The 14,964-nt window shown below is 44.4% G+C and overlaps 1 protein-coding gene across 1 annotated transcript in view; it reads left to right on the plus strand.

Annotated features, from left to right (window-relative positions):
• Positions 1 to 3,506: 3,506 nt before the first annotated feature.
• The window catches only part of LOC147227015 (uncharacterized), a 31,724-nt gene continuing 20,266 nt past the window's right edge, over positions 3,507 to 14,964 (plus strand). The window contains 7 exon segments of the mRNA XM_086159983.1: positions 3,507 to 3,688; positions 5,236 to 5,314; positions 5,478 to 5,706; positions 6,243 to 7,579; positions 7,581 to 8,041; positions 8,154 to 8,299; positions 14,008 to 14,124. Of these exon segments, the coding sequence (XP_086016109.1) occupies positions 3,507 to 3,688; positions 5,236 to 5,314; positions 5,478 to 5,706; positions 6,243 to 7,579; positions 7,581 to 8,041; positions 8,154 to 8,299; positions 14,008 to 14,124 (2,551 nt within the window).

The raw sequence follows: 14,964 nt of genomic DNA on the forward strand, positions 1-14,964 counted from the left end.
ACAAGAATTAAACATGACTTGGATGACTGACAGCCTCCACTGGCAATATTAAAGAGTCTTTATTGTGCAAACGTTCATAGATAAAAACTGCATATTATGATAACAAAAAAGAATCAAAACCACGATTAGTGAGATTTAAATGTCTTTTTCCAATAAGTATTATTGAAAAAGTCCAAACACCTTTTTGGTGTGTGTGTATGTGTGTCTGCGTGTGTATGTGTGTGTTTGAAAGCTCGAGTCCTTAAATGAGTTTAAGGACCAAAACAGGATTAAGCTGGCATGACATTTCTGTCAGTAATTACATGCATGTTGTGTTTGAAGTTATAGTTTGTGTGCGCGCCTGTGTGAGAATGCTGAAGGCCAAACACCACTTTAGGATTCAAGGAACTTTTATTGTCATACCAACACACCTTATGTGGTATTTAAATCTGTACTGTCAGGGTTCACAGCTGATCCCCGTTGTAATCTGCGCCACCTGCAGCAGATGCCGCTAATTGAGATCCCTATAAAGGGCAGCGGCACTCTCTGCCTGGCGCCGGGGGATTGTGGTCTTCATGGATTACTGCGGGACCCTGCCACGACCCGGACCTCACACTTGCCAACCCGGACCTCACCCCTGCTATGACCGGACCCCAGGTGTGACCTCCTTTCCCTTCCTGAGTCACAGCCGAAACCCAGTTGGCCGGCGTGACCTCTGTTCCCTTCCCGAGTCACAGCCGGGCCCAGTTGGCCGGCGTGACCTCTGTTCCCTCCCGCAACCCGTACTGTTGAGGCCCAGCCTCTGCCGTTCTGTCTGCAACTCGTCCTGTCTGCATCCCGTACTGTTCAGTCTGCCACCCTGCCTGGGGCCCGCCCCGTCTGCAATCCGTACTGTTGAGGCCCAGCCTCTGCCGTCCCGTCTGCAACTCGTCCCGTCTGCATCCCGTCTGCAATCCGAACTGTTAAGGCCCAGCTTCTGCCGTTCTGTCTGCATCTTGTCCAGTCTGCAACCCGTTCGCATCCAGTTCTGCAGCTTCAACCGAATAAAAGCGCTTTCCACCCATCTCCGCCCCGAAGTGTGGTTCCCTGCTCGAGTCCGCCCCAGCACATCGTGACACACGGGTCTTGATCGAGGGGAAAAAAAAAGAAAAAATCAAATGAAGACCAAAAAAGGGAAAAACATGAGCAAAAAGTGAACATGTAAACAAGTAAAAGGGACAATTTAGTAAAGCTGAAGTTAACCCTGTTTGCACTAAATTTATCTGAAGGAAAGAGGTAGTTTTGTGTTATTGCACCTGTTATAGTGAAATATTGCAACTTGATTGTTTACAGTCTCTGTAGTGCAGGTCGAGAGAGAGAGAGGCTGTGTGTGTGTGAGAGAGCGAGTGTGTAGGTGTGTTTATTGCTCTGACTGCTCCTCAACCCCTGGCCTGACAGGAGCGTCTGAAACGGTCCGTGTGTGAGAAGTGTGGCGTCCTCCATGATGCGTAGTGCTCTACCTCTGCATCGTGATGTGTAAAGGTCTGAGGTGGTGGGAAGGCTGATCTTCACCCAGTGGTAGAAGCTCTTCAGGACCAGGCTCCTAAGTCCTCCTCTCCGCAGCTTCCTGAGTAAGTAGAGGCGCTGGTTGGCCTTCCTGACCACCCAGGAAGTGTTTGTGTGCATACCCAGGCACCTGCAGGTGGAGACGGTTTCCGCAGCTACTCCTTCGATGTGCAGGGGAGGGGAGGGCGCTTTTCGCTTCTGAAATCCACAACCATCTCCTTTGTTTTCTTTGCATTGATGCCAGCGGTGGGCTGTCAGGGCCTGCAAACCCTTCTCTGTTGGCCTAAAAAAAATATCTGAATCACAAACGTTAATTATATTTTGTCCATGAATTCTTATCAAATAATTCCAAATGGTCTGTTCACTTCCTTTCATAGCTTTTCTCCTGGTTGTCACCTCCAGACATGCATTTTCATATTAAAGCATTTAACCAATCACATATCAGTCATAATCTGTTGTCAGGCAGGGTTAAAGTCAAAGGAATGTGCCTGGGGGGGCTGCACAATCGGTTCTGCAAGCCCTTTACGCAAAAACTCTCCAACTTCCGAGAAAAAGAAAGAGTGTGTGTGAGTAGTAGCGTTTTTATCACACAGAAAACAAGCATCAACATAGACCTCAACATCCGTGACTCGCCACAATATATATATTGAACAGCGACAATACTCTTCAAGTGTGTGTGCGTGAGAGAGAGAGAGAGAGAGAGAGAGAGAGAGAGACTGACTCGGAGCAGCAGCCAAACGGAAAAAAAACGCTTAAGCAAAACGAAAGTGAAAGGCTTCTTCTTTGCTGGCTCTCTCTAGCATTTCGTTTCAACAGCTGGTAGTCGTTTGCGCGGACTACCAGTCTCCGGTCTTCTCCGTCTGGTCTCATCTCTCCGGTAAGTGTCTCCCTGCAGGAGGACGTCCTGCGTTTCAAACGCCGTTATGAAGTAGGAATGCTGGAAACTGAGAACAAGCAGAGGGAACTCTTCTACAACTTGTTGTGCCTCAAGATCAGATCTTTTACCTTCTCCAAATGGAACGAAGCATTTATTTCATGATTCCACTGTGTTTATATATTCAAGATGTTTTCCTTTCACATTCTATTTCCAAGGATATTAGGACTTTTGCTTGAGTCTCGAGGAGATAACATCGAATTCGACCCATCTGGCATCACCAGACCTCTGCGTGGCACTGATTGTGGGTAAGAAAAAGGATCAAGAAAACCTGAGGTGGGGATTAAAGAAGCCAACAGTCTCTGTTACGGAGCTTCCGCGTTCTGCCCTCCCGTCGTGCACAAACAGGACCAAAGATCAGTTTGTTCATTTACAGACACAGACCAGGGAGAGTGTAGGCCTCATTGAAAATGCATCTTCATGAGGAAACACCGAAACCGATGGGGAGGGGCAAACTCTCACACACGCACACGCGCGCGCACACACACACGCACACACAAGCACACACACACACCCGATTAGAGCAGTGGTTCAAGTGAATTGATGGGTGAAAAATTCCATTCTCAAATTAATAATGCTTAAAACGGCATGGCAGGGATTTTAGATGGTATCAACTCTTTTATTATTATTATTATCGTTGTTATTATTATTATTGCTGAAATGTAATAATAGACAACAACCAGCAGATGGTGGCAAAGCAGGACAAGTCATCTATTAATTGCCTGCAGACCCATATTTTTAAGTTGCTCACTTGTCTGGCTCCTTTCTTCAGAAGGATTCTTAGATATTATTTATAAAGGTGGGGAGTTGGTCTTTTATCTGCAAAGGTTTTGGGTGCAGCATGTTGAAATGACAAAGGAATACTGTGCGCATGTTAACTTGCTCCTCGTCCGGACCGAGCAAGAAGTGGTGATTACTGTCATTGGCTCCAGGAGCAAATATCCAGGTCTGGGAGGAGTTTGGAGAGGCCACGGTGAAGGACTCTTGGGTGGGCGAGAGAAGGTTCTGGGAAACTGTCATAAGATGGAGGCAAAAGGAGCAGGGCAAGATGTTTGCAGGTGTGGAAGAACTGTTGAACACAGTTTGGGACATTATTGGGTGGCAGAAGGAGCACTTTGAGGACCTCCTTGAGATGGTCAGAAAGAATCTCAGTCGCTTCTGCACTCACACAATTATCACAGTGACGGATCTGCTGGTGCACATTTGGATGGATGAGGTGGAGGAGAGCAGGTTGGAGGAGCAAAGATTGAAGCTTCTGTGTGTTTCAATGAACTTTAATGGTTATGTGTGTGTGTGTGTGTGTGTGTGTGTGTGTGTGTGTGTGTGTGTGTGTGTGTGTGTGTATAGACTCTGCGATGAATGAGTGTGAGGACAGAGAGGAGGGAGTCCCTCCATCTAAAATTGCTCGGCTTGGAGACGATGATGTCCAGACTGAGTTTCAGAGGTGAGAGGATGATCTCCAACTTTCTGTGATGGATCTCCATGTCAGAGCTCATCATTATTCACCCTCTCACTTCTGTGTGTTGAAGTCCTGAGCAGCAGCTCAGACCCGGACCTGGACCTGAACCTGGACCTGGATCTGGACCCAGTTGTGTGTCCCTCAGAAGTGATCATTCGAAAGACTGGCTAATAGAATTCCAAGGTGGACGTTCCACCGATCAAAGGTCAGATTGAAAAACCTAAATTGCTCGACCTCCAGACAAACTGCCTTCTATGTTTTGTTCTATATTCTATGATATGTATATTACTAACTCTGTCATGATCTTATGACTGTTTATCGCTCATGTTGCAATTTTCAATTTCAAATACAAATTCTCAGTTTCTGACCAGTTTGCATTTCATCCGATGGATCCGTGTAGAAAATATGACATACTTTACAGCACTGATTTTCTACCTTTTTTGAGCCGCGTCACATTTTTTACATTTACAAAATTCTGGGGCACACCACCAATCAAAATGAAACAAAATGACACAAACACAGTATATATAATACATATAGTTAATAATGTTGTTTTTAATGTAGTTATACTCAGTGTGAAACCTGAGGCTGTTTCGATGAACACACAATGGATATCCTGGCAGTAATGGTAGAAAGACACACAAAAAAGCTCTTTCTCAAGCTTTACAAGCTGGCAGTATTAATGTTTCTGCCACAGTGTGTGACTTTTTTGATTTAGCTACGAGTTCAGCAACAAGGCATCTAGCTTTGAGGGCTCTCTCGTTTACCTTTGTGGTTTTTCTCCCAAAAATTGCCCGCTATTGGATAGCTTCTCACCACACACCAAGCACAGCGGAGTCGGTGCCGTTGCATCCCCGGTGAAAGTGAATCCAAATGAAAGATAGCTTTCGCTGTATTGCCTCGAGCTCACCGTCTTTTCTTTTTTCTTTTGACGAGCTCCATCACTGTCACTCGCTCGTCTTGCTGTGGCATTGTGTCACTGACGTGATGATGTAGCGAGTGGCGTTCGATTTCTTAGGGAGAGTCGCGTCTTATAATCCAGTGCGCCCTGATAATTTTCCACGGCACACCTGACGATCTCTCACGGCGCACTGGTTGAAAATCATTGCCTGACAGGACAGGTCCTTCCCTTTTCATCACCTGCCGCCCCCTGTTGTCCGGAGAGTGATGTTACATTCTGTGGAAAGATTAGTTACATTTGCCACAAAGAATGTTTCAAATTGGTTGAAGTGTTTAAGCCTTCAGTGGTTAGATTTGAGAACACACTTCCTTTCACTCTGTGAGAGTCTTATTCATGGTCCCCATCTTTTCCCCTCAGAGGTGATCAGCTGGAGTCAGATGTTCTCAGTGGTCCGTCTGTCCAGCAGCATCAAACACACCTGGACTCTGTACTTATGGTATGTAAATGTACAAACACCACTGTCAAGCAGAGCTACTCAAGTGACCTTCTGGTCCCAACAGTGTCAGTGCTGTACTCTGTAGACCCCAAGGGTTTTCAGTGGACCACAAAAGATCTGATGGTGTTTCTACTGCTCATGTTGACCTTCAACCCTGTTCCAGCTGCTGGAGGAGAACATGATCAGCTTCGTGAGGAAGGAGATGAAGACAGTCCAGAGGCTCCTGACTACAGATTACCCAGAGAGCCACTGGAGTCAGACTGAGGACGACGAGGTGCTGGTGGGTGAAGATGAAGAGAAGAGGAAGAGCAGCAGGGAGGCCTTTCTGAAGATCACACTGCACCTCCTGAGGAGAATGAAGGAGGAGGAGCTGGCTGATCGTCTGCAGAGCAGTAAGACTGGAGATTCACCTCATCTCCATTTCAAGTATTTAGATTGTCTCTGAAACCTGGAGACATCTGGACTGGCTTCAGGTCACCTGGGGATGCTTCAGCTCTCATCAGAAAGACTGGTCCACTTTTATTTAGAATATGAGAGAAAAAGATCAGTGACTAATAACACATTTTAGAGTCAGTATCCAAACCTGATCTTGTGATTGGCTTAGAGTAGCTGACACTGGACCTGTTTTGTTTGGTTCTGATCAGTTCCAGTTTGTTGTTCATCATGGTTTCATCTGAGATTCTTCATCCAAGATGAAGTCATCTGAATGTCCATTTATCCATCTCCTGGAAAGGTTGAGTTTGTGCTTGTTCACAAAGTATTTATAATTTTCTTTCACATGTTCAGCTTTATCTTTTGGCCCTTCAATCATCTCCAGGTCACTCGTTGTAGGCCCAGAGCTTCACACCAGTTCAGTTTTCCTTATGTGACATGCGGATTCCAAGAAGTGAATGACAGACAATCACCACACTGACTCTTTCTTCTCCAGGAACTCGTGCTGCTCAGTGTCAACATGAGCTGAAGTGCAGACTGCAGAAGAACTCTCAGTGTATCTTCGAGGGGATCACCAGAGCAGGAAACCCAACTCTTCTCAATGACATCTTCACAGAGCTCTACATGACAGAGGGAGGGGCTGCAGGGGTCAACGATGAACATGAGGTCAGACAGATTGAAGCAGCATCCAGGAAGTCAACCAGACCAGAAACAACCATCAGACGAGAAGACATTTTTAAAGGCTTACCAGGAAGATATGGACCAATCAGAACAGTGCTGACAAAGGGAGTGGCTGGTATTGGGAAAACAGTCTTAACACAGAAGTTCACTCTGGACTGGGCTGAAGACAAAGCCAACCAGGACATACAGTTCCTGTTTCCATTCACCTTCAGAGAGCTGAATGTGCTGAAAGGGACAAAGTACAGCTTGGTGGAACTTGTTCATCTCTTCTTCACTGAAACCAAAGAAGCAGGAATCTGCCGTTTTGAAGAATATCAGGTTGCCTTTATCTTAGACGGTCTTGATGAGTGTCGACCTCCTCTGGACTTCAACAACAACAAGATCCTGACTGATGTTACAGAGTCCGCCTCAGTGGATGTGCTGCTGACCAATCTCATCAGGGGGAATCTGCTTCCCTCTGCTCGCCTCTGGATCACCACAAGACCTGCAGCGGCCAATCAAATCCCTCCGCAGTGTGTTGGCATGGTGACAGAGGTCAGAGGATTCACAGACCTCCAGAAGGAAGAGTACTTCAGGAAGAGATTCAGAGATGCAGAGCAGGCCCAAAGAGTCATGAAACACATCAAGACCTCCAGAAGTGTCCACATCATGTGCCACATCCCAGTCTTCTGCTGGATCACTGCCACAGTTCTGGAGGACGTGTTGAAGACCAGAGAGGGAGGAGAGCTGCCCAGGACCCTGACTGAGATGTACATCTATTTCCTGGTTGTTCAGGTCAAACTGATGAACACCAAGCTGAATCAACAACCTACTACAGATCCACACTGGAATCCAAAGAGCGAAGAGATGATCTTGTCTTTAGGAAAACTGGCTTTTGAGCAGCTGCAGAAAGGCAACCTGATCTTCTATGAATCAGACCTGACAGAGTGTGACTTGGATATCAGTGCAGCCTCAGTGTACTCAGGAGTGTTCACACAGATCTTTAAAGAGGAGAGAGGACTCTACCAGGACAAGGTGTTCTACTTTGTCCATCTCAGCGTTCAAGAGTTTCTCGCTGCTCTTCATGTCCATCTGACCTTCTTAAATTCTGGTCTCAATCTGCTCCCTAAAAAACAAACATCAAGGATGTTTAAAGTCTTTCATAAGAGTCCAGGTCGAAACAGACTTCCATCAGAATGCTGTGGAGGCGGCATTACAGAGTCCAAATGGACACCTGGATTTGTTCCTTCGTTTCCTCCTTGGTCTTTCACTGAAGACCAATCAGAAACTCCTTGGACTGGTGACTCAGGAAGGAATTGAGTCAGGGACCAATCAGGAAACAATTGGATTCATCAAGGAGAAGATCAGAAACAACTTGTCTCCAGAGAAAAACATCAATCTGTTCCACTGTTTGAATGAACTCAGAGATCATTCGCTCGTGGAACAGATCCAACAGCAGCTGAGATCAGGATGTCTCTCAGTAGATCGTCTTTCTCCTGCTCACTGGTCGGCTCTGGTCTTCATCCTACTCTCATCTGATGAAGATCTGGACGTGTTTGATCTGAAGAAATACTCTGTTTCAGTTAAAGCTCTTCTTAGGTTCATGCCTGTGGTCAAGGGTTCATATAAATCTCAGTAAGTGGATAAAATTCTAAGTTTGTGAAAAATGTCTATTTTCTTTGACACATAGTTTGAATCCATGTATGAATAATCAAAGACATTTCCTTTAATGCTTGATTCTTCATAGACTGAGTGACTGTAACCTGACAGAGAGAAGTTGTGAACGTCTGTCTTCAGTTCTCAGCTCTCAGTCCTCCAGTCTGAGACACCTGGATCTGAGTCACAATGATCTGCAGGATTCAGGTGTTAAGCAGTTGTCTGCTGGACTGGAGAGTCCACATTGTCACCTGGAAACCCTCAGGTCAGTATACAGCAAGTGCTGCTATGTATTTTACTATCTTTCAGTGTGATTCACTCAGATCTTCCTACGCTCAACCACAGAGATGAACGGGTCTATTTTCATACATAAGGCGCACCGCGTTACAAGGCACGTGATAAAACATACGGTATATAAAGCGAAACAAAACAGTCAGTCTAGTCGAACTTTATTCATCTCCAGACAAACCCAACCTGCAAAAAGTCATTTCATGGAGATCTTGTGCACACCCCCCCACACACACAAACATAAATGCACACAAAAGAGGTCACTTAACTTCACCAACATTTTATTGTTCCTTTTATTTACAAGTCATTTGTTATAAATAGAACAAATACAAATGCTGCTTGCTTTGCAGACTTGAACAACTTCCCTGACACTTCAATGTCAGACCATTCAGTGTGAATTCATTTGTTGATTGAACAGGAAATCATGTTGCAAACAGTACACCATGCCACACTGTCATTGTTTTTCACCCTTATGAGTTTGTGTAAGGGGAGGTGAAGGGTGTTTTATAGTTTTGGTTTTTGGAGCACGCTGCTTCTCCCATCTCGCCAGCTGCACCGACTTAACTGACAACTTCAGTCCCCGGGAAAGTAACTGAAAGCTTATTGGCTTATTTTGCTGAGTAAACCAATCAGGATGCTCTCTGTTTAGCACGCACAATGAACAGGCACACACACACAGTTCCGCACGCACACTCAGTCTCTCTCACTCTCAATCGTGTGTGTGTGCATTCTAAGATGCGTATTAGATGCCCGTGATAGCGGACACCTGAAGTGAGTGTGAAATTACATTACATTACAGGTCCTTCTCTAAAAATTTGCATATTGTGATAAAGTTTATTATTTTCCATAATGTAATGATAAAAATTAAACTTTCATATATTTTAGATTCATTACACGCAACTGAAGTAGTTCAAGCCTTTTATTGTTTTAATATTGATGATTTTGGCAAAAAAGTAAAGAAAAACCAAAAATCCTTATCTCAAAAAATTAGCATATGTCATCTGACAGCCCTTGATAAAACACAGTGGACCAACACCAGCAGCTGACATGGCACCCCAGAGCATCTCCGACTGTGGGTACTTGACACTGGACTTCAGGCATTTTGGCATTTCCTTCTCACCAGTCTTCCTCCAGACTCTGGCACCTTGATTTCCGAATGACATGCAAAATTTGCTTTCATCCGAAAAAAGTACTTTGGACCACTGAGCAACAGTACAGCACTGCTTCTTCGTAGCGCAGGTCAGGCGCATATGCCGCTGTTTCTGGTTCAAATGTGGCTTGACCTGGGGAATGCGGCACCTGTAGCCCATTTCCTGCACGTGCCTGTGCACGGTGGCTCTGGATGTTTCTACTCCAGACTCAGTCCACTGCTTCCACAGCTCCCCCAAGGTCTGGAATCGGCCCTTCTCCACAATCTCCCTCAGGGCCCGGCCACCTTTTCTGGTTGTGCAGCGTTTACTGCAACACTTTTTCCTTCCCACAGACATCCCACTGAGGTGCCTTGATACAGCACTCTGGGAACAGCCTATTCAGTCAGAGATTTCTTTCTGTCAATGATGGCCTTCTGGACAGCGGTCAGGTCGGCAGTCTTACCCATGATTGCGGTTTTGAGTAATGAACCGGGCTGGGAGTTTTTAAAAGCCTCACGAATCTTTTGCGGGTGTTTAGAGTTAATTCGTTGATTCAGATGATTAGGTTAATAGCTCGTTTAGAGTACCTTTTCATGATATGCTAATTTTTTGAGGTAGGGATTTTTGGTTTTTCTTTACTTTTTTGCCAAAATCATCATTATTAAAACAATAAAAGGCTTGACCTACTTCAGTTGCATGTAATGAATCTAAAATATATGAAAGTTTAAATTTTATCATTACATTATGGAAAATAATGAACTTTATCACAATATGCAAATTTGTAGAAAGACCTGTACATTACAGTCATTTGGCAGACGCTTTTATCCAAAGCGACTTGGAACAACATTGTCTTCCAGCTCTATATAATTAGTTATCCAACATTGTCGCCCTGATTTAAGACGACCGCCATTGGTACCGATGACCTACAGGGAACCAATGGAAACTGGGCTGCTGTAGGTCGATGAAGGAAAGGAGGAAGGCGTGTTCGGAAGCAGAGAGAGAGGAGGAAACGAAAGAGCCTGGGACTGAGAGTAGGGACTTTGAATATCGGGACTATGACGGGAAAAGGTAGAGAGTTGGGCGACATGATGCAGAGAAGGAAGGTGGATCTACTGTCCAGGAGACAAGGTGGAAAGGTAGTAAGGCTAGAGATGGTCAGAAAATGAGAATTTGTATTTGACATTGAAAACTGCGACATGAGCGATAAACAGTCATTGATCCAAGGACCAGTACCGGTCTGCGACCCAGGGGTGGGGAACCACTGGTCTAGGACAGGGGTGGGAAAATTACGGCCCGTAGGTCACATCCGACCCGTTGGTCTTTTTAATCCGGCCCACCAAAGATTGGTACAGAATTCAGACTTGATGTGAATGAATGATTGGATCAATGAATGTGGGAGCTCAAACAGGAGATTATTTCATTTTTGGAGCTACTTGAGAACACTTGAGAATTTTCCTGAGCTGAAAGACACAGATTGGTTTTGTGATTCAGCCTTTACCGTGGACATACTGACACACATGAATGAGCTGGACATGAAGCGACAAGGGAAAACCCGGTTTGTGCATGAAATGCAAGCAAACCTCAGAGGCTTCAAAACCAAGCTGGTTTTATTTTCAAAACAAATATCAGATGAGTCTGATATGTACTGTTAACAAATGAGTTTTTTGTTTTTTTGTTTTTTTATATGTATCGTATCTTGTGCTGACCCGGGCCGTCTGTCAAATTTTTAAAGTCAATGCGGCCACCCAGCCAAAAAGTTTGCCCACACCTGGTCTAGAAACAGTTACAATGATAAAAAGACAGGAGGCAGAGCTCGAGGTTGCAGAGATGAAGATGCTAAGGTTCTCTTTGGAAGTGACCAGGATGGACAGGGACAGGAATGAGTTTATGCTGGAGAGAGCCAACAAAAAAAAAACCTTTCACTTTCGATGTGATGAAGCTGTTTTTTTCCATTTGCGTGCGGCACTTAGACCTTAGACTTCCTCTCTCGCTCTCTCTCTCGCCCACACAGACACACACACACATACACACACACTTGAAGTGTATCGTCGCTATGCCGCATATATATTGTAGCGAGTCACGAATGTTGGGGTTTATATTGATGCTTGTTTTCTGTGTGATAAAACGCTACTAGCGTTTATACATATATATATATATATAGAGAGAGAGAGTAGCGTTTATATATATATATATCCGTTTGGGTGCTATATATATATATATATATATATATATATATATATACTGCTCAAAAAAAAGGGAACACTTGAACAACACAATGTAACATGTAACTACAAGTCAATCACACTTCTGTGAAATCATAGTGTCCATTATGATGGAGCAACGCAGATTCATTTTGACTTGTTTTAAGGACATTACATCAAAGTTGGATCAGCCTGGAGTTTGTTTTTACACTTTAATTTTGAGTGTGATTCCTAATCCAGACCTCCATGGGTTGATACAATTGATTTCCATTGATCATTTTTGTGTGATTTTGTTGTCAGCACATTCAACTGTGTAGAGAGCAAAGTATTTCATGAGAATATTTCATTCATTCAGATTTAGGATGTGTTTTTTAAGTGTTCCCTTTATTTTTTTGAGCAGTGTATATATATATATATATATATATACACACACATACACACACACATATATATATCAACAAACATTCGTGACTCGCTACGATATATACTGTGTGTGGAACGGCGACCATACACTTCAAGTGTGTGTGCGAGAAAGATAGAGAGAGGAAGTCAAGGGGCAGCACCCAAACGGAAAAAACAACTTTGTCAAATTGAAAGTGAAAGGTTTTTTTGTTCGCTTCTCCTTTCCAGCAGTTCGTTTCAACAGCTGTGCGCGGACTACCAGTCTCTGGTCTTCACCGTCTGGTCTCATCTCTCCGGTAAGTGTCTCCCTGCAGGAGGACGTCCTGCGTTTCAAACGCCGTTATGAAGTAGGAATGCTGGAAACTGTGAACAAGCAGAGGGAACTCTTCTACAACTTGTTGTGCCTCTAGATCAGATCTTTTACCTTCTCCAAATGGAACGAAGCATTTATTTCATGATTCGACTGTGTTTATATATTCAAGATGTTTTCCTTTCACATTCTATTTCCCAGGATATTTGGCCTTTTGCTTGAGTCTCGAGGAGATAACATCGAATTCGACCCATGTGGTACACCAGACCTCTGCGTGGCACTGATTGTGGGTAAGAAAAAGGATCAAGAAAACCTGAGGTGGGGATTAAAAAAGCCAACAGTCTCTGTTACGGAGCTTCCGCATTCTGCCCTCCCGTCGTGCACAAACAGGACCAAAGATCAGTTTGTTCATTTACAGACACAGACCAGGGAGAGTGTAGGCCTCATTGAAAATGCACCTTCATGAGGAAACACCGAGACCGATGGGGAGTGGCAAACTCTCACACACGCACACGCGCGCGCACACACACCCGAGAAGAGCAGTGGTTCAAGTGACTTGATGAGTGAAAAATTCCATTCTCAAATTAATAATGCTTAAAAAGGCATGGCAGTGATTTTAGATGGTATCAATGCTATTTATTATTATCATTATCGTTGTTATTATTATTATTGCTGAAATGTAATAATAGACAACAACCAGCAGATGGTGGCAAAGCAGGACAAGTCATCTATTTATTGCCTGCAAACCCATATTTTTAAGTTGCTCACTTGTCTGGCTCCTTTCTTCAGAAGGATTCTTAGATATTATTTATAAAGGTGGGGAGTTGGTCTTTTATCTGCAAAGGTTTTGGGTGCAGCATGTTGAAATAACAAAGGAATACTGTGTGCATGTTAACTTGCTCCTCGTCCGGACCGAGCAAGAAGTGGTGATTACTGTCATTGGCTCCAGGAGCAAATATCCAGGTCTTGAAGGAGTTTGGAGAGGCCACGGTGAAGGACTCTTGGGTGGGCGAGAGAAAGTTCTAGGAAACTGTCACAGGATGGAGGCAAAAGGAGCAGGGCAAGATGTTTGCAGGTGTGGAAGAACTGTTGAACACAGCTTGGGACATTATTGGGTGGCAGAAGGAGCACTTTGAGGACCTCCTTGAGATGATCAGAAAGAATCTCAGTAGCTTCTGCACTCACACAATTATCACAGTGACGGATCTGCTGGTGCACATTTGGATGGATGAGGTGGAGGAGAGCAGGTTGGAGGAGCAAAGATTGAAGTTTCTGTGTGTTTCAATGAACTTTAATGGTTGTGTGTGTGTGTGTGTGTGTGTGTGTGTGTGTGTGTGTGTGTGTTTGTGTGTGTGTGTGTGTGTGTGTGTGTGTGTGTGTGTGTGTGTGTGTGTGTGTGTGTGTGTGTGTGTGTGTGTGTGTGTGCGTATAGATTCTGGGATGAATGAGTGTGAGCACAGAGAGGGGGAGGTCCCACCATCTAAAAGCGTTCTGCATGGAGACGATGATGTCCAGACTGAAGCTCAGAGGTGAGAGGATGATCTCCAACTGTCTGTGACTGATCTCCATGTCAGAGTTCATCATTATTCACCCTCTCACTTCTGTGTGTTGAAGTCCTGAGCAGCAGCTCAGACCTGGACCCGGATCTGGACCCAGCTGTGTGTCCCTCAAAAGTGACGATTCGATGGAGCGGCCAATGGACTTCAAAGGTGGACGTTCCACTGATCAAAGGTCAGATTTAAAAACCTAAATTGCTCGACCTCCAGACAAACTGCCCTCTATGTTTTGTTTTATATTCTATGATATGTATATTCTGTATAACTCTGTCATGATCTTATTACTGTTTATCGCTCATGTTGTAATATTCAATTTCAATTGCAAGTTCTCCATTTCTGACCAGTTTGCATTTCATCCGATGGATCCGTGTAGAAAATGACATACTTTATAGCATTGATCTTCAACATTTTTTGAGCCGCGGCACATTTTTTACATTTACAAAATCCTGGGGCACACCACCAATCAAAATGACACAAAATGACACGAACGCAGTATATACAATACATATTGTTAATGTTGTCTTTAATGTAGTTACACTCAGTGTGAAACCTGGGGCTGTTTCGATGAACACACAATGGATATCCTGGCAGTAATGGTAGAAAGACACACACAAAGCTCTTTCTCAAGCTTTACAAGCTGGCAGTATTAATGTTTCTTCCAAATGGTGTGACTTTTTTGATTTAGCTACGAGTTCAGCAACAAGGCATCTAGCTTTGAGGGCTCTCTCGTTTACCTTTGTGGTTTTTCTCCCAAAAATTGCCCGCTATTGGATAGCTTCTCACCACACACCAAGCACAGCGGAGTCGGTGCCGTTGCATCCCCGGTGAAAGTGAATCCAAATGAAAGATAGCTTTCGCTGTATTGCCTCGAGCTCACCGTCTTTTCTTTTTTCTTTTGACGATCTCCATCACTGTCACTCGCTCGTCTTGCTGTGGCATTGTGTCACTGACGTGATGATGTAGCGAGTGGCGTTCCATTTCTTAGGGAGAGTCGCGTCTTATTATCCAGTGCGCC

Source organism: Fistularia commersonii, chromosome 14 (assembly GCF_037954325.1).
Source record: "Fistularia commersonii isolate RoL2024-O1a breed Wild chromosome 14, RoL_Fcom_v1.0, whole genome shotgun sequence".
In the NCBI taxonomy this organism is placed as follows: domain Eukaryota; kingdom Metazoa; phylum Chordata; class Actinopteri; order Syngnathiformes; family Fistulariidae; genus Fistularia; species Fistularia commersonii.